This window comes from Rhopilema esculentum, chromosome 7 (genome assembly GCF_057945365.1).
Source record: "Rhopilema esculentum isolate cy_ngs chromosome 7, ASM5794536v1, whole genome shotgun sequence".
In the NCBI taxonomy this organism is placed as follows: domain Eukaryota; kingdom Metazoa; phylum Cnidaria; class Scyphozoa; order Rhizostomeae; family Rhizostomatidae; genus Rhopilema; species Rhopilema esculentum.
In genome coordinates, this window is record NC_142821.1 from 12,883,077 (window position 1) to 12,908,739 (window position 25,663).

Below are 25,663 nucleotides of genomic sequence, written 5' to 3' on the forward strand. Positions count from 1 at the left end.
ATTTTTAGCCATGTTTGGGTGCTTTTTCGGTAGTGAATATTCAAACTTGGCAGCAAATGAAGGTTGCCTCACCCACTTTGTTGACAAATGAGGCCTGAACACTTCCCTAGAGCGAAAAAGCTAGCAATTGTGCTGCTTACACCCTCAGCTTCAGATTTTCGAAAAAATTAAGAACAGTCAGCCTGAACTCAAATTTAGTGGTTCTTATAAAAAGTGAGTGTATTTGATGAATCATCTGATTGCTTACCACAAAGTTCACATCCGCGTTTTCTTTTCTAAGGCTTTCATACTGCAAAGACTCTAGGGCAAGAAAATAATTCTTGTTAGCGATATCAAACTGATGACTTATCAAGGTTTAGAAATTCCAGGTATAACAATTCGTATGAAAAAATCAGTAACATGAAGACATTCCGGTTAAGACTTTAGCAAGATTCAATTCAGTACCGTTTTTCCCAATCTATAAGTCGACCCTTGAATTTTTTACTAAAAGTGAAAAGAACTGGTCTCTTTCATTGCGAACTTTCAATATTTCATTAAGAACATATATACTATTGCGTTTTAGCTGACAAAAATCACGGTAATCGCGAAAGAAAGAATTTCTGTTCCAAGAACCGCAGTTCACACTCTCCTATCAAAAGTTGTCCAAACGCAAAATTGTTTATGCTAAAATTTCTTGTAAACTACCATTACGAATTCAAAGCAAGCGTTCTCAAGGCTTTTCGTATTGTACAGACCTAGAAACTCGTCTTGTATGCCGAGAAATAAGGTATTGTATAATCATATAAAAATATATCGCCGTACTGGTTATTTGTTTGAAGAAATGTATTACATACTTACCAATAAGCCTTTCTTTTATACAATTTTCAATGTCTTTGCATGTCGATTGGTGATCATCCCTTGGTTCCAAAAAGGTTCCATTTTCCTCATACAAAGGCTCTTCTCCACCTGTGATCCCTGGTTAACAAAAATTCCAGTTCAGAAAATATCCAAAACAAAGTTGATATAAGAATGTCACCCAGCAATAATCTTTCAGCAAAGGAATACAGTTCAAGCGTCATAATTGATATCGACTCTCTCTAGTGATTTCGATCCCTAATGAGCAAATATTAATTTTTTAAAATGGCTTTGAAAGAAGAAAACGTTTTGAAATACTTTTGTGTTTTGACTGACAAAAATCATGACAATCCCAAAAGAAAGAATTTCTATTCTAAAAACCGCAGTTTTCTCTCCTATAAAAAGTTGTGCAAACGCAAATCTGTTCATCTGATACTGTTCGTCTGATGCCTTTTAATATAAATGAAACTTGATTGGTAGACTGATATTGTGGGGGAAGTAGAGGTAGGGTAAAAGGACATTCAAAAGTTTTATTTAAGATATCTGTTACCGTATTCCAACCCATGCAGCTTGGAAAGGGATTTTGTGTGCTATAGAAAAAAAGAAGAGAGGTTAACAAATTAAGTAGTTCTATTGATCTTTGTTATTTGGATTAGTTAAGAACATCAACAATATATCAAATGTTCACAAAAGTTATTGTAAGAATCATTGAATAATTTGTATTCGATTAGACAATTGACACTATAATTGAGCTGAATGTTGGTAACGAATGTTCACAATGATTGTAAATCTACACTTTTTAAAGATCAGCTCATCAGTTAATACATAACTATCCAGGCTTTGTGGCTGTGCTCCAGACTCCTTACTTGAAGGTGAGGGGTCTGGAACACAGGCCAAGATAATAATGCTTCTTTGGAGTCATTTAAATATGTATTAGATGTATTTTCTGATTAGAAGTCCTATCTATTTCAAAATGAGTTATGAATTTTGAATTAACTTTTAGTAAGCTAAATTGTGTATAAATTATTTTAACTTTCACCTTTTAAGCAGGTCGTTAGCTCTGGATCTCTTGCTCTTTGTCTCTATTGCTTGTCTGTGCTGAATAGATAGTTTGCTTTGGTTCATCCATTGTCTCGTAAATTTTTACTGCATTGTACCCTGATCCTTTTTTGGCCCGTTTCTGGTCTTTCTCATAACTCCCCCCAAGATGTTGGCCACAGTCGCAAAATTTTGGCTTATGCCTTGTAGGGTATTCCAGTCTGCAAGCATGGCAATGCCCATACCCTCATTTTGTGGGTTTTGACAATGTAGACATTTAAAGAAAGTTCATTAGCGTAAGCGATCCTTGGTGGATACAGTGCAATCGAGGAATGAAAGTTTCAAGCTGAAAACTGTATAAAACAATACATGGAAATCAGATTTGCCAGCTATTGACACATTACAATATTCTAAAAGGCTCATAGGAGAGGGGCCCATGTACGCCCCCCTATAAACTATTTTTGTAAAGCAATAGAGCAAAATGTTGCAAAATCTTCTGGCATGGGTTTTCGATTTGCGCTTAGCCTCCTACTTTCCAACAAAGGCCAAGATACAGCTTTTTGTTTGGGGCGAGGGGGTCAAGCCCTGAAAAATTAGTGTAACAAGAGCCATATTTCTAATCACGTCAAGGTCCTTGAATTTGGTTTCTAAGTAGAATCATTTAGGTCGCTGAAAGGTTACAGAGGTCCTGGGCAGAACTTAAAAGTGACGAGAAATAAGACGCCCCTTACTAGACGAGAAAATTTTCATAACAATAGAATTTCAGAATATTTCTTGCAGACATTTTCATCTACTTTTTCATCTATTTTGTTCTGTTTGATCGATTCAATTTTCATTAATCTAGATGTAATTTACCCTTTACCCCCTCTTTTTAGATATTAGAAACTTAAACAAGAATGGATTATAACTTATGTACATCACAACAATCATTTTTTAGGAAATTTACTTTTAAAAAACGAGCACTGGGCAGTTGGAAAGGTTAAAAAAACATTTAATTTTTATAAGAACAAAAACTACAGAGTTTCGTGAAAATCCAACCATTTAATGAACTGGTTGGCATAAAAATTGAGAGAAAGAGAATAAAAATAAGCTATCCCCATCTAAGTACAGCATTAGAACGGAAGGGAATCTCTTGGCAGAAATTTCATAAGTATTTGTAAACAATAAAGACATCGATAGTTTGGGGGGGCATTGCCGTCCAGTAGAGCATTTTTGCAATAGAGCTTTTTCTTTTCCCTTTGCCCTCCACTGGCCAACTCGCGTCAGACCCCCTGAGAATGTTAAGATTTTCTTATAAAAAATGAGTGTACAAAGTACAAATAAATGCAGCACATTATACCACCAATGCCAAGATAACTAGCTATCGATGTGATCTATCCAATTTTTGTTGAACCTAACGGTTATAGTAGGTTTATGATGGTGTTGGTACATATCAATATGTCCAATTTCAACACATTTTAGGTTTTTCACACAATATGGGAGCGAACAATATTCATTTGTCAGTGATAACGGGATCCTATCCCACTGGTGGTGATCTTCTTGTTAGAGCTTTTTAGGTCAAACGACGGTATAGATAAATAGCAACATAAAATATTTGAGTAAGGTTATTTCGACGTAATTTTCAGAACTTTTTTTGCCTAGGTTTTCAAGCTTTTGAGAAATTTCGTTATGGTTTGAGATATAAGTTTCAATTCCAGTGGCTACAAAAATACTTTATAGTATTGAAATTGGAATAGGTAAATGAGTAAAATTGTGCAAAAACTTGAAATATCTTGAATCCCACAAAATGATATCTTGTTAGCATGCTTTTCGAAATGATGCTTCAATTCAATGGGTTCTAAGAAGAATTGTTCTTCCCTTACCCACAAGTAAAAGTAAAGAGGGGATGGGTTCTGTTTGGAAAATATATTGTATACTCAAGCTGTTTGTATATTTGCTATTGTGATAGTTTCACAACTTGTTGAATTTACATTTTATATTTTATTAGTTTATTAGTTATATTAGTTTATATTTTGTGAAATCCCCTGGTGGTGAGATTGTATTCCACCCCTTACACATTTCCAGTGTAACTCATGTTGGCATTGTTTTTTTTTTGCCTGACTGTAACAGGTGAATATAACATGTCTGATGAAAATACAATCTGGCTGTCAAGTACAAATATAATTAGAATCAGTTGAACTTAACAAATAATTTATAACATATGTTTCAGATATGGATGAAATTGTCTAGGGGATGCTTTTGATGAAAACATGATTCATTTAATCATATCTAATTTCCTTATTATTTTTCTCTCATCTAGATTATTCCTGTTAGGAAAAAGTAGCTGGATATACACGATATGTGAAAGGGAAATAAAAATAGCTCATATAGGTATACAAATAGCTTTTGAGCAACTATTAAAGTTAAACCTGACTTCATTCCCAGTTTCAAACTTTACAGAACCTCAATATGTAGATTGAGCTTTTTGAATTAAATAAAAATCTCATTGAGGATAACAACAATGAAAGACAAATATCCATCTTAACAATTATGGCAAGAAAATACACAATTTAAAGATAATTGTTTCTATTTATAAAACTTTTTGCTTAAACGAAATATAAGTAGCTCAACTATGGCAATATTAAACAGATAACTCAATTAAATATATTAATTAATGTAAAGGAATATGGGAAAGGGAGAAAAATTCCAAAATACACAGTATAAATTGCTATCTAGAACCATACTTTGGGATGATATCTAAGTTTTTTAAAATAGCTATATTCTTTATTTGATGATGATAGAATAAATGATGTTTATAGCAAATTGAACTTTCTATGAAAGCTAAGGATAGAAATAATATTTAGCAAGGGGAAGAAATTTAAACTCAATCAATTATTTGATCTCCATTACACTTGTTAATGATAAAATATCCATAATTATGGAATTATGGAAATTATGGAAAGATCTTTTAACCTTCAACTGGACCCCTATAAATCTTACCGATGTTGAGACAAAAACAGTGATATTAAAGGCAGTGACATTTGAGCCTTCCTGTTCTTTACACTAAAGCACAGTTCTTACAGCATATTTAAGGAATATCTATGACTTAGTTTACTGAGAAAAATAGTAGATACAAACATAAATTCAAATACTATCGTCATTAAAAAGATGAGCTAGATCATTTGTTCAAAATCATCAAATAATAAAATAGAATCTTCAAGAGATGTTCAATAAGGCATATTAATTATCTAAAAAACAAGTTAAATTAAATAAACAGATGTTACTACAATAAGATATACAAATCCTAACCTATATGTAGGGAATTTCTCAAAGGTGCAGTTCTTTCAAGGGGAACTGAAGTGAAAAATGAAAATCAATTATTTAGTAGTTTTCATCGTGCTGATTTCGAATATCGACACAAAATTAGTGTTTTTCTTTTCGTTTTCCTGCATTCACCACGCGAAGTGTGAAATTTCTCCATTTCGGTGGCGGAGAGGTCTGGAGACAAGTTTCAGGCGCTGACGTAAAGTCGTGGACACGTGCCCCGATCGCAACGAAAACAACATTGTAGTAGGTAGTAGAGTGAATCGGAGGGAGGGAATTTGGTTAGTGGTTAGAATTTCAGTTCGCAATTTTCACGACAGCTCTTCAGGAATGACAACAGACTTAAGATCGAGCGACGATGAATTTGGAGCATGTGGTGGTGAAGTACTTGCCCTACCAAGGGCGAACGGGAACTGCGAAAGTGGCGATGAAGATTAGCCTAGGCCCGATGAGATCCCAGAGGCTGAGGATGAATTATCTCCCGCGACGTGCTCGTTTTGTCGGTAGAAATGAGGAAGTAAATCAATGGTACGTCGATCTTTGTTTCTTTTCTGACAATGAAGGCAAGAACAACTCAAACACAATTTCCTTATTTCCTTATAAAAAGTAAGATACAACTGAGAATGTAGGCTACATATTATAATCTTTCCATTTCTAAAATCTGAAATAATAAGGATTATTACATGTTACAATTTAATAAATATTTCCTTTGATATAAAACGTTTATACATAGTTTGATGTGTAGCACGGAACAGGTCGACCTAATCCACTTTGGTTTTTGAAACTGGCTTGTTTTTTGTACATTGACAAGTATTATTAAATCTTACTGCAATTAAGATTTTTGGACTGATAATTCGAAAATGTCAAATATTTAATAGAATTGCATAAATATGCCTAAAATAGATTAATACCTAAAATTATATCCATTTTGCTAGGTATCTACAAACAGTGGCCGATCAATGGATGGTTTGCTGGTTTTTGGGTATTTGTGCTGGAAAAACTGGACAACTTTAAGTATGAATTTATCACAAAATGTAAAGAAAAGAACTTTAGTCAAAGAAGACAAGGGTTTCAAAATTCTGCAGAAAGACAATGAAAATGCAAAACTCAGCTACCTACTACATATACAGTGGAGTACAGGGTTATATACAGGGGTTATTCAAAGGGACCAGACTTTCAGTTCATAATAGCAAGAAGAGAAATTTAGAACCAGTGGGGTCATGTTATAAGTTAGAAATTTGTTAAAACTAGTGGAGATTGAGCAAGGCTTGATATTTTCAAGATTCCTAAGGTATATTTTTCAAGATATTTTACTCACATCAAAATGTGTAGAATAGTTTGGATTTGATAAAGTTTTTCTCTTACAATAATGGTCCTGTACCACCTGCTTGGTAACATTTTTTATACATAATCAGAAGAAAATGTTTTACCTTCACAGTACAATGATCTTTTAATGTATTCTGTCACTGCCTGTTGTTTAGATACACTGTTTTCAAATTTTGAGAATGAAGTTTTTTGGTGCCCAATGGTTATATTTTTCTGAAATTTGCTTCAACTCAACATTTTTCATAGAACAGTTATGAGATAGAAACCCTGACATATATTTTGTTAAGATCAGGTCTTTTAATAAACTTGGAAACATATACATCATTTAATGGTTGTGCTTTAAATCCTTCTCCTTTATGTACATCCTGGTATGAATGTTTTTTGTGCCTGGAGTTATACCAGAAAATGCTTTGATATCATGTTCTATAGACAAATCATGAGAAATCATGTTTAAAGGGGTATTTCTGAGGTTGGGGACCATTCTTATCATTTTCAGCAAGTCAAATTGTGTCGGTTTGCCAAGTTTCATGGTTGTTTAGTTAACAGAAATAGATTGACCATACTAACGTATTTTGAGTACTGGGCACAAGTACCCCAGTCTAAAAATAGCACAAGGGGTATTTCTGAGGATGGGGACCATTCTTATCATTTTCAGCAAGTCAAATTGTGTCGGTTTGCCAAGTTTCATGGTTGTATAGTTAACAGAAATAGATTTACCATACTAACGTATTCTGAGTACTGGGCACAAGTACCCCAGGCTAAAAATAGCACAAGGGTTTTTTTCCCAAAATGATTCTATATTCTATCTTGTTGCGCATACCGAATTCTATATTTTCACCAAGTTTCATGCTTTCATCACAATTTTCACGATTGTTATCTGTCATGAACCTTATCAAACTCACTACTACATTACATCAAAACATCTCTTCGTGTCCACCACTTTACGTCACAAGGTCACGTGACACAGTGGTCCGACCGCGTTCTCGCTCCGCCATCGATGAGGGCAAATTTCGACTTTAAAAACTTAATAACTTAAAAACTACATAATGTATTAAAAAAAATCAAACGGTTTTGGAATCAGCACGGGAACCTTTATCAGTGGTAAAAAAATCGTTTTTCACTTCAGTTCCCCTTTCAATAGATAAACTAACCAAGGACAGAGCATCTCCTATGTGAAAATTTATACTTCATATGATCAAAATGATTTCTAAGATACGTTTGGGCTCGACGAAGAGGCGGAATTTTAACATCATTAACAATATTTGTGATAGTATTCAGTATGGTTTTCTTAAAAAATTTATCAAGTTTATGTCAAGCTAAGTGATAAGGAAGACTTTTCAGCGTTAGAGGTAAGGTAACCGTCTGCTTGACTTGATACCTACATAAGAGGGGCAAACTGTTTACAAAAAAATCAGTATATTCTGTTGAGGTCATGGAAAGCGCAGTCAAAAAAGGTGGCCGACAGAACATAAACATAAAAGTTTGGTTGGGACAACACACCAAGGGAAGATGGAACCTACCATTTTACCATCGAATTTGATCATCTTTGAAATGATAGGCTATTTAAACTAGTCCAACAAATCAAATGTCTTCCACATCGAACACAATACAATGCTCCTATAACGATTTAACCATCGAATTTGATCATCTTTGAAATGATAGGCAGTTTAAACTAGTCCAACAATTTGAATTTTCATATCGGACATAATGATCCAATATATGTTTATATGTGGGCAGGCCTAATCATATTGTCCCGTCATTGCCATCCGCATTAACTAGTCCAACAACTTTCACAGCGAACACAGTGCTTACATAGACCATTTCGAGTGGCAATTCAGTTGCTATACAATTCAGTCAAAATTCGCATCTCCGCAAAGTAAAAGGATATCCATATACTTCCTTCTTTGCCATCCGCCATAGCTTCGTCTACATGTTATATCCAGATTCCGAGTGTGTAACGGACATTTGTAGCATCGACAACAGCTGCAAATGCAGCCAATTGGCGCCTCGGAAAATGTAGGGGACGACCATGTAGACCAATGAAAGCATTGGGACCCTCCGGTACCCTAGGAATTACCTAGAACGAAGACTAACCAATCAGACGCATTGTTACTAAAAGTTCTACAATACTGATAATAATTGTTGTCGTTGGGTCAACATTATTTTAGACACAGAAGATTCCAAGATTCAGCTTTTAAATGTCTATGCCCCATGCCCCATAGGGGAAAGAACTGCCATTTTTTCAAATGCTGCCTCCTCACATCAGGGGGGGAGTTCTAACAATCATCTGAGGCAATTTTAATTGTATCTTTAACCTGTATTTGACAAACTAGGTGGTGACGGCCAAGCAGGTTCCACTGCCCTAGAAGCTCTAACCGACCTTTTGAAATCATTTAACCTTACTGATGCTTTTCGCTCAATGCACCAATCTGCACCCAAATTTACCTGGACCAATTCAACAGTTTCTTCTAGACTAGATAAATTCTGTTTCTTCTGAAATTTTGGCCAATACCAAACTCTGTGAAATAACAGTGTTCCCCTTTCCGGACCATCACGCCCCATTTCTGTCCTTCAAATCACCAAACTCGCCACCTTGTGGCAGAGGTACCTGGAAATTTAATACTAGCTTTCTTGAAAATGAAGAGTTTACTTGTAATATGAAGCACTTCTTGAAATTTTGGGTCACTTGCAAAAAAGACTTTGAAGGTAAATTCCACATTTGGTGGAACATTGGAAAAAAGAAAATACGAAACCGTTGCAAAAAATTTTCAAATTACTTAGCTAAAGAAAAAAGAGAAAAACGCACAGCCCTGGAAGAAAAGTTTTAAAAAGCGTCAATTTCAACTAATGAAAGCAAAAAAGAAACAATTCCTCTAATTAGGAAAGGAATCAAAGAACTAGATCTTAACAACATTAATGGTGCAAGCATCAGAGCAAAAGCCCTTGAATATCAATCAAATGAGAAATCTTTGCGCTATTTTTTCAGCCTTGAGAATTCAGGTCAATCTAAAAAAGTGATTCCTAAGTTAAAAACACCCGATAGTGGAGTAATACAGGATAGTAGGGACCTGCTTGGCTGCATTGCTAACTTCTACCAGTCCCTCTATTCCCCTGAACCCGTTGATAATGAAAAACAGAATTTCCTCCTGAATAAATACTATTGATCGTTTTGTCCCTGAAAACTTTAAATTGTTACTTGAGGAACCACTTTCCACAGACGAATGTCACAAAGCTCCTACTAAGATGAAATCAGACAAATCTCCTGGCTCTGATGGCCTACCAGCAGAATTTTATAATTTCTTCTGGGATGAAATTGGGGAAGCCTTAGTAGAAGTACTAAACTATTGTTTTAATAAAGGCCTTCTCACTGAATCTATGCGTTTAGCTATAATCTCCCTCTTGTACAAAAAGGGAGACATTGAACTCCTAAAAAATTGGAGACCTATTTCCTTACTTAATGTATTACAAAATAGGCTCAAAAGCCTTGGCAAACAGACTACAATTGATACTACCATCCGTCCTAAATAATGACCAAACTTGCTCTGTACCAGGCAGGTCGATATTTGAAATTCTTATGCTAGCAAGAGATTCCATAGATTATTGCCAGGAGAAGAAACTTCCTCTTGCATTGATTAGGATTGACCAAGAAAAAGTCTTTGACCGTGTAAACTGGAACTTTCTTCTAAAAGTCTTGCAGAGAATGAATTTCGGCCCAAAATTCATGTGTTTTATAAGAACCATGTCTACAGATGTTTCGTGCCAAATTAATAACAATGGCCACCTTTCTAGAAAAGTGACGCTTAAGCGTGGAGTAAGGCAAGGCTGCCCACTGTCCCCTCTACTATATTGCATAGTAGTGGAAACTTTGGGCAACCTCATCTGCCAAAACCTAAAAATCGATGGTCTCCATCTTCCTGGTTTACGAAGGGAAGTTAAAATTTCTCAGAACGCAGATGACACCACCCAATTTCTAAAAAAAAAATTTCTGTCCAAGAAGCCATAAAAATGTACGCATTAGGCTCCGGATCAAAAGAACAAATGAACTACGATATTGGCAAGTCGTGCTGAAAGTGGTTCAACAAGCCTCTGTTTTTTTCTGCCTCTCCGCCTTCCCCTCTAAAATGGACTGAAAATGCCCTTGAAATACTAGGCCTAAAATTTGGCACTCAAACAGTCATCGAGAGCTCTTGGATAAAACGTGTCAAAAAATTGACTAACAGGCTTGAAGCCTGGAAACACTGGTCCCATTCATTAAAAGGAAAAACCCTCATTGTCAATACAATTGCTCTTTCTGGCCTCGTCTTTGTAGGAACAATTTACCACCTCCCTCCGGCTATAGAAAAACAAGTTAATCGAGCTATTTTTCAATTTATCTGGGCTGGCAAAAATGAGCTAGTCAGCAGGAAGAAAATGTTTCAACCCGCAGATAAAGGTGGTCAAGGTATACAACTGAAAACTAATGCTCTTCACCTCAAGTTTCTCCAGTCAATTATCGATGCAAACTATGACTCTCCTTGGGTATATTTCGCTTGCTACAATATCAGTTTCCAACTTTTCAAATACTTTCCAAATGCAAAATTTCTCCGGTCCAATTTACTTCCTCATGCCTTAACCCCAACCCCTCACTACACTCGTCTTCTCGCTCTATGTAATTTGTTTAAAAGTGTTGTTGTATCGTTAAGTGCCGTGGGCACACGTGTCTATACTATTTACTGCAGCATTCTCGACTCGGTCTACTCCGCCATTTTGCCGGCCCTGGCATAGCATGCTGCCCTCGCGAAGCCACAATAGTGGCAAATCCCATGGGAGCACATTCTCTCCCGCCTTTCCCAAGGCCCTGAAGATGACGTATTATGGAAAATTTATCATCTGGTCCTGAAAACAGCAAGTTACTTAAAAAGCTGGGATCTGAATATTCTCGAAAATTGTGACCAATGCCAGCAAATCAAAGACATTAATCATGTCTTCATAGACTGCCCAATTGCAGTTGCAGTCTTTGCGTCCCTGCAGCCGATTTTCGAACAGCTGCTCGGCACATTTCCTGTGCTCCCCTCCCTTGCCATATTCTTTGAATTCCCGAATGGCATCAACCAGAATGCCAAAACTCTCTGCCATTGCCTACTAAAAGTCACTCGGCATTCCATATGGATGCACAAATGTGATCGCCGCTTTAAAAAAAGCCCCCTACCCTCTAGGTGTTGTTTCTTCTATAAAAGCCACTATTCGAAACAGAATTAAGTTTACCATGTTCTCTTCTTCCATATTTGCTAAAGAATTCCCCATATGAGCTTATAACGATGTCATCTGCAGCTACCAAAATGGTATGCTCTCACTCAAGATTTAGTGATTCAATTAATCTTTTTTATCTGTCTAACGCTCTATTATATTATCGTAAACAAAAAAAGGAACAATCTCTGCCTGAAATTCTCTCCTGTAGTCTCTGTAACTTCCATTAAACGATTAGCGTTATATTTTCAGTAGATGGTAATGTTTGAATTGTCTGTTAATCCTATAATTGTCAATAATTCTGTATTTTAACCATTTGTCTGTAACAATTATCCTGTCGCCCCCCTCTTTTCACATAATTGCAAAAATTATCATGTCAAGTAAAATGTTGCAGTCAAGGAGGACTTCTGCACAAAAGGGGCAGTTGTCTCCCTTTAAATTGTCACGTAGATCTTAAATGATCATGATTGTTATACCAGACCCTACTGTGTCATCAGAGGGCAGGAATTAAAAAAAGTATCTGTTCTAACCAGCTTAATATTTGATATGCGCCCAAGGGCGCTCAAATATTAAACTGATTTTTGGAACTAGCTTGTCGCCATGGGGCTTGGCTCACTGGGAGCACAGGTTGCCCTGGCATTGCAGTACAGCCATGGGTAGCCCAGCCCTTTTTCATCAATTGGCAAGAAAACAACGATTTTCACATTTTCACAGTTGCAATCATTCAAGTCCATATTGTTGATATGACTGGCTAACTACAATGTTAACTAGGAGCTAGCTAACATTGTATGTAGTTGGTTGCTTTTGCATAGTTTAAGTAGTTTAAACCTTGTACTAGACATAGTTTTATTTATGATTGTTAATCAAATATACACAGACTGCGAAGCCTTCAACGTGTTGTGTTTTTGTGTTCTTCTGTTCTTGCTTTTTTGCCTGCCTGTTTAGTAGTAAGTCATTTCTAGCTACCCCTTTTTGTGTGCTCAAAAATTCAAGGATTATTTTCAATGTCAGACGACTGCTGGCTGACTGAACATTCTTCACTCAATATTCAACATATCGAACAATTGGCTTGTTTCTGCAGCTGCTGAGTTGTCAATAGCCAAAATGGTAGTTCATACTTACCTGACAGGGAAGACAACGTGGTCAAGAAGGCGTAACGGCCGGTCACGCTTTTTCGAGCTTCTCCTCGCTGGTTTTTTGGCGTGTTTTAGCTCGGTTTACAATCTTAAATTGTTATTGCACACCTTCTTTAATAAATTTGTTATCCTGTGGAAAGTTTTTTTTCAACGATATTGTTTGAAATGGATGTGGAATCTACACCTTTTATATGGGGAGATGCACCAGAGGAAAAGAAAATTTCATTTGCGGGAAGGCTGAAACAGTCCAATGCAAAAATTTCTACAAACGACCTCGCTGCTCATGCTGCCAAGTTTGAGACTGGAGATAACATTACCTTTCATGAAATTATCGTTTATTTCCACGAATCCTTCACCGATACCAATTGTGTCCAACAACTCATGGCCGTGCCCTCCATGCCTGGGCAACAGAAATGGAACATAATTTTCTCTCGTGCTAGGATGGTGGACAAGGTCATGGAGAGTTTCTTAAAGTTTCCTACAATGCCGGAGGAACAAGTTTTTTTCACTCCTGTCAGAAGAAGGGCACTCTTAATAACTATTCCAGACGCCTCTCCAGACATCTCTGATGATGAAATTCGATTCGAACTGGAAAAGCATGGTACCGTCCAAAGAGTGTGGAAGCAAACATGGGAGGGTTTTCCTAATATATTTAATGGTAAAGGTTGTCAACTATTCACCCATCCGGCTGTAAAGAATTACCTCCCTTTATACTTATCCGCAACCGAAAAATTTCGCTTTCCTTTAAGGGAAAACCAGTCTTTTGTAACATATGTATGAAAGACTCCCATCGATCAGGAGACTGCCCCTCACGAAATGTCAAACACCGCTACCTTTGCGGCTTGACAGATCACGAAAAGTCCAAATGTGAAAAGTTTGTTCCTCTTAAACCTGCTCGAGGTAGAACACTGCCAGGAGAAATCGATGATGATGAAGAATCAGTTTCCTCCTATATCAGTTCTGATGCAATGTCTGATGAAAAAGAACCCGAAAAAGAACCTGAAACCCCAGAAAAACCTGATGAAGTGAACGGAAGAATCCCCTACAAGCACCGAAACTAAAGAACCTAAACCTACAACATCAAAAGAACCAGAGAACAAACATCCGTCTGTCTTTCCTCCATTCAAAAAAGCCACCGAAAGAGCTATCGTCACAACCCCAAAGAAACAACCTAAATCAACCAAAGTCAAACCCAAACCAAAGGACAATGTTAAGTAAACCCTCCTTTATCTTACTCTAAGCTAACAAAATTATTACTTTTCGTAAAATTTACTTTAATTTTTCTCATGGCTTGTGTTGTGAGTATTAACGTGAATAGGTTGAACGACGCCCGTCGCTCAGATTCAATCTTACGTCACCTTTATAGCCTTAAGCCTGATATTTTATTCTTGCAAGAAACCCACCTTAATCCCGTTAATGTTAACAATGTATTTTCGCAATGGCCCGGCACTTTCTTTCATTCCTTTGGTAAAGAAAATAGAAATGGTGTCTCTATTCTAATTTCTGATCAATTGAAAACTACAATCCATTCACGTCATACTTCCGACTCAGGCCATCTAATTGTTCTCGATCTTTCAATCGATGACAATAGATTGATCTTAGGCAACGTTTATGCTCCCACAGGCGGTCTCGACGGCATTGCAAATCGTCAGGAATTTTTTAATGAGCTCACCAAGGTGCTAGAAAATTTTTCTCAAGACCTTCCTTTAATTTTAGGAGGTGATTTTAACTGTGTTTTAGATCCTATGGATCGCTCTAGCCCCGTAACTTATGTTGAAAAAACTGCTAATAATTTAAAAGCAGTTCTGTCTTCTTATGCCTTAGAAGATATCTGGCGTATTCAAAACCCTTCCTCTAAGGAATTTACTTTCTCTAGTTCCTGCGGTTCATTTAGTCGAATTGATAAATTTTACACTTCAAGGAATTTTCGCGACATCTTCAATAAACCTCGCATAAACCCCTTCCCCCACTCTGATCATGATAGGATTTCTCTAACCCTCAATTTCTCAGCCCCTAAACGCGGGCCACGTATATGGCGATTAAATATTTCTATTTTGGAAGAGCAAGAATTCATCAGCTCCATTAATAAATTTATCACCAACTGGGAACAATCTCAAGAGTCTTTCCCCTCACTAACCAGATGGTGGGAACATGGCAAAAACACTTTTGTTGACATTGCAAAAACATATTCAAGAAACCAAAAGAAACAATTTCTCCGAAAAAAAATCCAGATTGCTCAAACAACTCAGAAATGCGAAAAGAAAGGCAGAGAGTTCAGGGGACCCCCGATTCCTGAAGCTTTACAAAAAGATAAGCAACAAAGTTCAATCCCTAGAAGCCTCTGTAGCTGAGGGGGTGAAAATTAGGTCAAAAGCTAAATTGTCTGAACAAGGCGAAAAAATCACAAGATATTTCTGCTCCCTTGAAAAGAAATGACAAAGCGACTGTACAATGAAATCAATAAAAGATTAACACAATAATTCCATCTCTGACCCGATCGAAATAGTCAATGTAGTCAAAGAATTTTATGCTTCTCTCTATGAAGAAGAGCCAGTCAACTCAAACCTTTAGGATACTTTCTTACAAAAAATAAGTAAGAGTCTTTCAGAAACTTAGAAAAACATTTGCAAACACCCCCTTACTCTCGAAGAAATAAACACTGCCTTAAAAACTATGGTAAATGGTAAATCTCCAGGAATAGACGGATTACCGTGCGAATTCTACAAACTATTTTGGAAATCTCTCGGTAAAAACTTCTTAAACGTAATTGACTCTTGCTTCGACAATAAATCCCTTACCCTCTCTCAAAGAATTGCCTTGGTTTCTTTCCTCTTTAAAAAAGGCGACAGAGAAAACAATAAAAACTGGCACCCCCTTAGCCTCTTAAATTGTGATTAGAAAATATATGCCAAAGTTCTGGTAAATCGCCTTTCGATAGTCCTAACTAGCATTATAGCAGAAGACCAAACTTGCTCTGTTCCCGGCCGCTCAATTTTAGGCAATTGCCATGCTGTATGAGACATTATTCAATTCTCTCAAAATGAAAATCTCCCGGTCGCTCTATTATCTTTTGATCAAATGAAAGCCTTTGATTGTGTTAATTCACATCGCGAACTACGAAAAAGCCTCTGGAGCTAAACTAAACAAAGATAAAAGTGAAGGCCTCTGGCTTGGTAGCTTTAAAAACTGCCTCAATTCTTTGCTGACGTAAAATTTGGTCCTCAAAAGTGCCCGGTCTATCTAAAACTACCCTGGATCGGTAACAGCTCCCTACGTTTTGAAAGCCAAATAAAACAGACCATAACAAATTGTTTCTTCGTGGTTAACCCACGTGTTGTTTACAGTACAAAAAAGGCCCTTCCGTCCATTCAAAAGGACTGCGTTCCTGCCACAAAAAAAAGTTCTGTTGTGTATGAATTCACGTGCCAGTGTGATTCTGGCTACGTAGGACGCACCACCCAAAGATTGGAGGATAGGATAAAACAACACGTTACATCTAATATTAGAAACAAAACACATCCCCAAAGAGAACAGCCACCTCGGTCTTGCAAATCCAAAATTACTAGTAAAACCTGCGATTCTGCTATCGGGCAGCATTTGCTAGAAAACCCAGATTGTGCAAAAAACTATAATGGCGACATGTTTCGGATTATTGGTAAAGCCCGATCGTCGTTCCACCTAGCAGTTTTAGAATCTATCTACATAAGCACGAAAAAACCGCTACTGTGTAGACAAAAGGAGTTCGTTTTCACCTTAGGACTCCATTGGTAACATTCTAATAGGCAAGCGGCACTGATTGGTCAACCTTTACAGTCATGTGCTCGTGTTTCTGATTGGCCTATTTCGATCCACAACTGGGTATATATATTTCTTAGCGTAGAGTTTTCGATCTATGTTCTGACGTTTTAAACTCTGAAGAGTGTCAGACGAAAAGCTTTAGTTTACTAAATGTTTGCTTTTTTCAAAGCTATTTACAAGTTTTGTACCACCAAAAGATTGTTTGCATATTACTAGCACTATAATATATTTTATATGAGTGAAGCCATATATTTTATATGTCTCTTTATTCTATGGACATCATACTCAAATTACTTTATAATTCCTTTTAGGTCTACCTGTTTCCAACTGTCCATCTTTACTGGACACGTTTCCAAAGTAAAGCCCTAACAAAACTCAAAGCTCGTCACAAAAAAGTTGCTATTTCAGGAGATGGTCGTCATGATAGTATGGGACACTCTGCCAAATACTGCTCTTATACCATATTCTGTCATACCGAACCATCATCAATCATACATTTTGAATTGGCACAAGTAAGTGTGCAATATAACATGCAATTGCATACTACAATATGATATGATGAAGTATTATATACTTGTGTTATTTGTATTCAATACTATTGACGGAAACAAAGGAAGTTTCTTGTGTTTTGTAGACCATAAAACTGATGCATTGTGGAGCCCATACACTCTCTATCACTTTTGACAATCCTGTAACCAGAAGAAATATTATCCCCTTCATAAAATATGTTTTAGATCCTTATGGTTTCTTCAACAGAGAAACGAAGTTGGAAGTAGCCAAGCCATGGAGTTTCATGCTTTCAAAAAAGCACTAGAGTTCCTTTTGAATAGCGGGGTTTGTGTGTCCCATTTGGTTTCGGATCGTCACTTGGCAATACTTGCCTGTATGAAAGAAAATCACAAAGACATATTGCATCAAATAGATCTCTGGCATTTGAAAAAAAGTAGGTTTATTGTTATTTTGTGGCTGTTTCATAATTAAGGGAGTTGACAATAAAGTTGTTTAAGTTGGATATAGTTTAGTTTTTAATCAGTTTCTTTGTACTTGAAAAATGTTATATTGTATGTGTCAGAAATGTAGAACTTGATAGCAACATTGCTTCTTAGAAGATTTCTACATTACTTATAGTAAGGAGAAAGTTGCAAAGAAATGTTATATAAGGATAATGCCTGATAAATTTTATTTATTTACAGAAATTCGGAAAGTGTTAACAGGCATTTCCAGAAAAAAAGACTGTGAGATTGTTGCAGAATGGATCCAGTCTTGTTTCAATCACCTGCATTGGAGTGTCACTAGCACACATGAAGGAAATGATGATGTCATCGCTGCAAAATTCTCCGTTTTTTAGGCCATATAATTAATAAGCACAATAATCTGCCAAATCCTCTCTTCAACAAATGTGCACGCAAAGACTTGGGTGAAAAGAAATGGCTTGAAGAAGGTGATTTTTACAATTGCATTTTTTTTAACTAATTGGATGGTACTTTAATAAACAGAAAATTTTAAGCTGTAATAATGCCACATTTTTTTTAAATTTGATACATACAAAGGTCTCAGTCAGCTTAAAGTGTTTTTCAAGATTCTCTTGTTTTTGCATTATGTGTTATTACAAAACAATATATTTAGACTTCTCATATAATATTTTTAGATTCAGTTGCATATGATTATGTAAAAAAGGCAATTTTTGATAAACGGCTGCAGAAAGGAGTAAAAATGGCGTCAAGCTTGACACAGACAAGCTATCTGGAGGGATTTCATTCTGTTCTGAATCATTTTGCCCTAAAATGATTGCCTACTCTCACAGTGGAATGTACTGCAGGTGAAATCTTTATTCTATGTTGTAATGTTAGCATCATGTACCCATTGCCTAAAATGTCACAGAGCAAACAGCTAAGAGGTGACTTAAAGTCATAACTGGCAAAAAATTATCACTAGCCTTACAATTATTACAATTGAACTCTGGATTGGATCTAAAGGTTAAATGTGGCATTTGATGTGATTCTACATTTTTCCTCACCATGACCATGCACAGAGACATGTTACCAGATCAAGAAATTTGCAAAGATCAATCGTATTGTTCTTTATTTCAGAACTGCTCTTGCAGCCATTCACTTCAACAATAATTTGAAGAGAGAAGTGAAATTTACTAGACCGGTAATCAGAGTCAAAGTTCTGTGGCCAAAATTCAAAAATGGCAAAGCTGTTGTCCGTGATGTTGTGGTGAAACAGAACTTCGGTACACCAATAATTTGGATTTCGAAAAGGGTTTAAATGTCAACGTGATACAACAAACTTGTGATTATCACAAGCTTAACTCCTAATCCCTGCATTTTTTGACATGGTTTTATGATCATTCATTAAAACAACTCTCATTATAACAATATTGTTTCTATTTAGCTTTTTTGATTCCCCTCAGAGTTATTTAAGTTGGTATTACACTATATTATACACATGTCTATACTATAAGATACTTAGCATACTGTTTGAAAGACTCTAGTGGAATATTTGCTACAGAAAGGAGATGAAATACTGAAAATGAGTAGCACAGAATTATGTTGAGAAAAAATGAAATAAAACACCAATACAAGCCTTCATCAGAGAGAAAGAACACTTTCCCTCCTTCTTTAATGCTTCCATTTTTTCAACTCCAGTGGGTTTTAAGTTAAGAAAAGTTTAAAGACCTGTTTTGTATTTTTTATTTATATTCTAGGGTACATAGATGAGTTGTTTAAAGTATTTATAAATGCAAGTGAAAACGAGTTGGCAAATGCCAGAGAACAATTAAAGGGACTCTGTCCACCACCGATGAATGTAATGTTGGAAAAACAGCCAAAGGATCAGGCAGTGGCCAAACATTATGCACGAAAATTGATGAAAGTGCCTAATGTACCTCCAACCTCACAAGGTGTGTATTTTATTGCTTGCACATTTGGTAGCTTTGCTTTGTTTATCAGTTGGTGAAATTTGAGTGATTATTATTCGTGATTTAACAATATAGAAATGTTTTTAAAAACTTATATGTCATGTGAGAAACAAATTTTATTACTCTTACCTAGACCTCCTCACTTTTCAACAAGTTGTTATGTTTCTTCCTTTGAAAATATAACAAGGCTTGCAAATCTACCTCTAAACAGTGATTTTTGCTTTTATATTGCTGGTTGAAGTTGATAGAAAACCATAAAGGCCAGCTGCTCAGTTAAGTTCCGAGAGCAACTGATTTTGAAAATGAGGAAGACAACACCATCTGGTTTTTAAAAACAACCATCAAAAATAATTACATTTAAGTTATTTTTCTAGGTACTGGCAGAGAAGCAAGCAAAATTAAACAAAGACAGAAGCCAATGTGCAAGAAGTGCAGTGTTCCGATAAAACAACATCACTGTCCATTTGAATAGTTTTTTCAAATGAACTTGTAACTTTATGCCAGATCTTGTTCATAATTTTTATAACCACAAAATGTCTTTCCATATTCTAATGGGAACTGTCTTCGAATTGCAGCATAAACACATGAGGGTAGAGGAATTCTTTTCTTCCCTAAACGGCCATAAACCATTCGTACAAATACCCTGTAGGATATACTTCTTAGGAACCTATAAAATAGCATAAAAAGTATATTAGAAGCAATTTCAAAAAATGATTGTGACCATAAAGGAATAACAAATCTTCTGGAGTAGTGCTCTACTTTTTTTAATTTTCCTTTAAATGTTGTGCCACTCTCGACTGGCAAATAAATGTAGTTCCTTTCCAATAAATCTTACATTTTCATGATATTGCCTGTTAAAGAAATTGACTCATGTTAACAGATAGTTAACTGATTAAAATCTGTGAAAATTCAGAGGAGGTGAGGCTAAAATTAAAATCTGAGAGTTGTAGATTCAGAGAGTCTATTTACATCCATGTACTTTTTGGTGTTTAGTCTTTTGAATCTCAACAGTCTTTAAATTTGCATAAATGTGATATTATTGATTCTTCAATAGATGAAACAATTGAGAAGACATGAAATAATTCAAATTGCTGTTGCAAACATACTTATTCTCTGTTCCTTTTTGCCAGTAAGAAGTGTAATCCTTTCTTTTGAAAGATGGTGCTGCCATCCTAAGGCTCCACTTCCCCAGACAAACTGGCGTGAAACCTGGGTGTTCTGTAATGCAAGAAGGCTCCCTAGATGTGTCTTCAAGCACCATCTCACTTCTTAGAGACTCCTTGCTCTTCTCGATTTCCTTGCAACACAAGCATTCTTCTGCATTTTGAACCAGCTGGACTGTGCAATGTCCACATTTGCACCTGTAATTACAATTAATCTGTGAAACAAGGTAAATAGCTCCTATATATAATTGCCAAGTAACCTGCATTTCATTAGCCCAAACATAAAGACTTAACTTTTAAAAAAATATTTTCCATTGTGTAACATTGGAGGAAAATTTGAAAATGGAAATGGCCCAAAGAAATGCCGTAATGCCCAGAAAAAGATCAAAAATTCCATTTGACACAGTCCAGTGTTGTAAGACATTAAAAAAACATTAATTTGTGGATTAATTGACGGAAATTTTGTAATACTTATTTGGTTTGTTTTTGAAGAATTGATTATTCACAGAAAATTATCAATTTTCAAAGTCTGTAAAAATTTTAACTTTCGGTTGCACCACAAGGACAATGGGCCTAGATTTCGTCAATGAAAACAATCGGTTTTTCAACTTGCTAATACTAGGAAACTGTTTTGAATATTGAACCTGGGTCGTAACGGAATATAGAGCACACATTTAGAAAGCTGTAAATGGTATTTATTCTTTTTTACATTGGTAACAGTCTTTTATTAGCTTTATTCTGACAAAGTGCACCAAGAGGGCGGCGCCACTCTACGTAACTAAAATACCAATAAAATTGATAAGTTTAGTTGAAAATGATTTCATTAAATAAACAAAATGATTACCATTCTGAGATGTCCATCTTCCTTTCGAATCGATCGGATAACGTTTTAGCCATGCATCACGCTCGGCATATGCTACGCGATATTCTTGTGCAAATGTTTCGTCGGCTGGAGGATCATCAGCGCATAATAGGCCTACCGCCAGTTCATCATCCGAAGCTCTATCTACGTTGCTCGAGCATGGGTCTTTATATCTTCCTCACAATCAGTAGTAGCTTCTGATGAAATGTTGGATGAATCCGAACAACTATCACTCATTTTTGTTTGGTGAACCTCGCGTTAATTTCGGCAATTCAATGTCAAATTGTGATTTGTTTTGATATTTGTCAGACTACCACAGCACCAGAAAAGATTAAGAAAAAATTTACCTTTAGTACCAGTAAAGACAGCACCCTACCGACCATACACCATCGACAGCACCCCTTGGATCGTTGCCTACCAGCTACGCATCGCAAGCAGCAGCAGCCTCAATCTTAGAGATCTTCGTTAGTAGGTCAGTTGGCCTTAGAGAAAACCTGCCTAATGGAAGACAAAGACCGAGGTCAGTGTGTGTTCACACTCCGAATGCAACAATTGTTCCCTCTGCACTTGTCAACCACCTTGCTGAGCATGACATCAGGCCCACCCACCTCCAGAAACTACTGAATGGTCACCTGGAGTTGACATTCAAGTCTCTGGAAGAAAAATAAAAGTTTCTTAGCCTGCCCAATGTCCATCTGCCCAGGAGAAGCTGGCAACCCAACATGTAAAATCCACCACAAGTCTGGGTAAGAGTATTCGCGTCCTGTTTGCCAGGGAAAACATAGGCCCTGATACAGGCTTACTCAATGGTGACTTGATATTTAAAATGGTAATTAGTGAACCTGTGCCAAGTTTTGTACACCTAGGCGCATACTGTTTAGCGGTACCCCAGTCATGCCGCAAATGCGACAGCTGTGGCCACATTGCTGCTCAATGCAGCATCAAAAGGTGCTACAACTGTGGCTTAACAGGACATATTAATGCTGACTGTCCCAAAGACAGTCGCTGTCAGGGTGGCAGATCACTTGAGCACAACATTGTTCAGTGTCATGCCACTTGAGTTCCTGAAGCAGACAGTGATGCGCACGAGCCCACATCTGACCACACCCTGTCAGAAAGCTACAGCAGTGAGGAGGAAGATAATGATGGAGCTGTCAGTACCGCTGTGGCAAATAAAGACGCAGCCGTTCCTCACGATCCAACCCTCTCTGATTGCCCAACCGTTGCCACTCAAGATTCGGACAATGCCGAACAGTCACCAAACTGGTTTGAACACACAGAATGCACAGCTGGGAGTGCTGGTGGTGACCTGGCCCCAGAGGAGACAGCCGTTACCCATGTTTGCTCATCGTCGGGTGATGACATGGGTACCAAAAATCGCTAAATCGCTGCTCCTGAGGAGTCAGCTAGTACCCAGGACTCCACTACTCAGGACGAAAACGGCCAAGCAGTGAAGAACTGGAATGATCCAGCAACGCCTTCACCAGATGGTATGAGCCCTTCTCTGACTTTCTTTTCTCCCCAGCCTATTTTTACCAAATTCTCTGCCTATGCTGGCACCCCAGCGGCTTCTAAGAGGTCTTTCCAGGACGACAGTGTCTCTGACATTTCTGCTGTCTGGAGGCCCTCTACCAAGAAGAAGCCGAAGGGTCGTTCAGCTTGGCACCCTGCCCCCTCTTAATGCCAATGATTTTGGAACTCCCCTCCCGCTGTGAGGAATGGCAGCCATTGATATATTATCAATAAATGTTCATGGACTTAGGGACCTGCTTAAATACTCAAATGTAGTGGACTGGCTCAAAACTAGGAAGGAATCCATATTCTTTTTGCAAGAAACTTACTTCTCTGAGGCTGCTATGTGGTAACATCCTTTCTTAAAACCATCTGGAAAGGATGTTACCACATAGCAGAGGTGTCACCACTAGCAGAGGTGTTACCACTGCCCCATAGGAGAAAGAGCTGCTTTTTTTCAAACGCTGCCCCCTCACATCAGGGGCGCAGTTCCAACAATCATCGGAGGTGACTTTAATTGTATCACTAACCTTTTTCTCGATAAACTAGGCAGTGACAGCCAAGCAGGTCCCACTGCCATAAAAGCTCTCAATGACCTTCTCAGGGACTTTAACCTTATCCATATATTTCGCTCAATGCACCCTTCTACCCGCAAGTTTACCTGGACAAATTCAAAAGTATCATCTAGACAATAGAAGTTCTACGTTTCTTCTGAAATTTTGGCCAATACCAAACACTGTGAGATAACAGTGTTCCCCTTTTCCGACCATGATGGCCCGTTTCTGTCCTTTAAACTGCCAAATTCGCAACCCGGTGGCAGAGGTACCTGGAAATTCAATACTAGCCTCCTAGAAAATAAAGAATTTACCTCTAATATGAAACATTTTTTGAAATTTTGGGTTACTAGCAAAAAAGACTTCGCAGGCAAACTACACATTTGGTGGGATATTGGTCAAATGAAAATAAGAAACAGATGCAAAAAGTTTTCTAAACGCTTAGCAAAAGAAAAGAGAGAGAAACGCACCACTTTGGAAGAAAAGCTCCAACGGGAAACAATTTCTCTGGATCAAAAGGAAAAAGAAACTGTTTCCTTGATTAGACAAAAAAATGGAAGAACTCGATCTTAATAATATTAATGGTGCAAAAGCCCTTGAAGACCAATCCAATGAGAAATCTTCACGCAATTTTTTCAGCCTTGAAAATTCAGGTCAGTCTAAAAAAGTGATCCGTAAGTTTAAAACACCAGATGGTAGGGTAATACAGGAAAGTAGGGACCTGCTTGGCTGCATTGCTAACTTCTACGAATCACTCTATTCCCCGGAACCCATTGATAATGAAAAACAGAATGCCCTTTTGAATACTATTGATTGTTTTGTCCCCGAAAACTTTAAATTGTTACTTGATGAACCACTTTCCGCAGACCAAAGTCACAAAGCCCTCACCAACATGAAATCCGACAAATCGCCCGGCTCTGATGGGCTACCAGCAGAATTTTATATTTTCTTCTGGGATGAAATTGGCGAAGCCTTAGTAGAAGTACTAAACTTTTGTTTCAATAGAGGCCTTCTCACAGAATCCATGCGTTTAGCTATAATCTCCCTTTTGTACAAAAAGGGAGACATTGAACTCCTCAAAAAATGGAGACCAATTTCCCTACTTAATGTTGATTACAAAATAGGCTCGAAAGCCTTTGCAAAAAGACTGCAATCGATACTTCCATCCATTTTGAATAGTGACCAAACTTGCTCTGTACCAGGCAGACCTATTTTTGAAAATCTCATCCTGCCAAGAGATTCTTTTGATTACTGCCAGGAGAAAAAACTCCCCCTTGCATTGATTAAAATTGACCAAGAAAAAGCTTTTGACCGTGTCAACTGGGACTTTCTTCTAAAAGTCTTGAAGGGATGAGTTTTGGCCCGAAATTCATGTGTTTTGTGAAAACCATGTATACAGATGTTTCTTGCAAAATTAGCAACAACGACTATCTTTCTAGAAAAGTAACCCTTAAACATGGGGTAAGACAAGGCTGCCCATTGTCCCCGCTATTATATTGCATAGTAGCGGAGACCCTGGACAACCTCATCCGTCAAAATCTCAACTCGTCAAATCGTCATGGCCTCTGTCTTCCAGGTTCACGAAAAAAGGTCAAAATTTCCCAATATGCAGATGATACCACCCTATTTCTAAGAAACACTTTTTCCGTTGAAGAAGCCATAGCCACTATAAACTTGTACGAATAAGGTTCAGGATCAAAGGTGAATTATGATATTGGCAAATCCTGCGGAAAGTGTTTCAACAAGCCCCCATATATTTCCACCTCTCCATCTTCCCCTTCAAAATGGACCGACAGTGCTCTTGAAATACTAGGACTCGAATTTGGCACTCAAACAGCCCTTGAAAGCTGTTGGATAAAACCGGTCGAAAAATTGACAAACAGGCTTGAAGCCTGGAAATACCGATCCCTTTCGTTAAAAGGAAAAACCCTTATCATAAATACAATTGCTCTTTCTGGCCTCGTCTCTGTAGGAACCATCTACCATCT

The 25,663-nt window shown here is 37.2% G+C and overlaps 2 protein-coding genes, 1 non-coding gene and 1 pseudogene across 19 annotated transcripts in view; 2 read left to right on the forward strand and 2 right to left on the reverse strand.

Annotated features, from left to right (window-relative positions):
• The window catches only part of LOC135683795 (HMG domain-containing protein 3), a 180,089-nt gene that overhangs the window by 23,179 nt on the left and 131,247 nt on the right, over positions 1-25,663 (reverse strand). For all 16 annotated transcript variants that reach the window (XM_089109147.1, XM_089109152.1, XM_089109148.1 and 13 more), the window contains 2 exons: positions 838-954; positions 248-300 (listed from right to left, as the gene is read on the reverse strand). The gene's annotated coding sequence lies outside the window, so the exon portion shown is untranslated. The remainder of the gene's footprint in view (positions 1-247; positions 301-837; positions 955-25,663) is intronic.
• Positions 12,205-12,397, forward strand: LOC135684057 (U2 spliceosomal RNA). The gene has a single exon (XR_010515846.2). It is a non-coding gene; the product is annotated as a U2 spliceosomal RNA (small nuclear RNA).
• Positions 13,029-20,095, forward strand: LOC148960009 (uncharacterized; annotated as a pseudogene).
• LOC135683492 (uncharacterized) lies at positions 20,080-21,727 on the reverse strand. Of its 2 annotated transcripts, XM_089109175.1 has the most exons (3): positions 21,592-21,727; positions 20,691-20,945; positions 20,080-20,251 (listed from the first exon to the last, which is right to left on the reverse strand). In XM_089109175.1, the coding sequence occupies exons 1-3, from the start codon at positions 21,642-21,644 to the stop codon at positions 20,080-20,082; spliced, it is 480 nt and encodes a 159-aa protein (XP_088965301.1). In that variant the 5' UTR covers positions 21,645-21,727. The 2 variants fall into 2 exon arrangements, with proteins under 2 accessions (XP_088965301.1, XP_088965300.1); XM_089109174.1 differs by lacking the exon at positions 21,592-21,727 and having other exon boundaries at positions 20,691-21,013.

What these genes read in the sequence shown, in the direction of transcription:
- LOC135683492 (XM_089109174.1), bottom strand. Translation starts at nt 21,013, where the DNA reads ATGCAGGTTACTTGGCAATTATATATAGGAGCTATTTACCTTGTTTCA. An exon ending in CAAAAAGGAACAGAGAATAA is followed by an intron (nt 20,252 to 20,690) that starts GTATGTTTGCAA and finishes GCTATTTTATAG; the next exon opens with GTTCCTAAGAAGTATATCCT.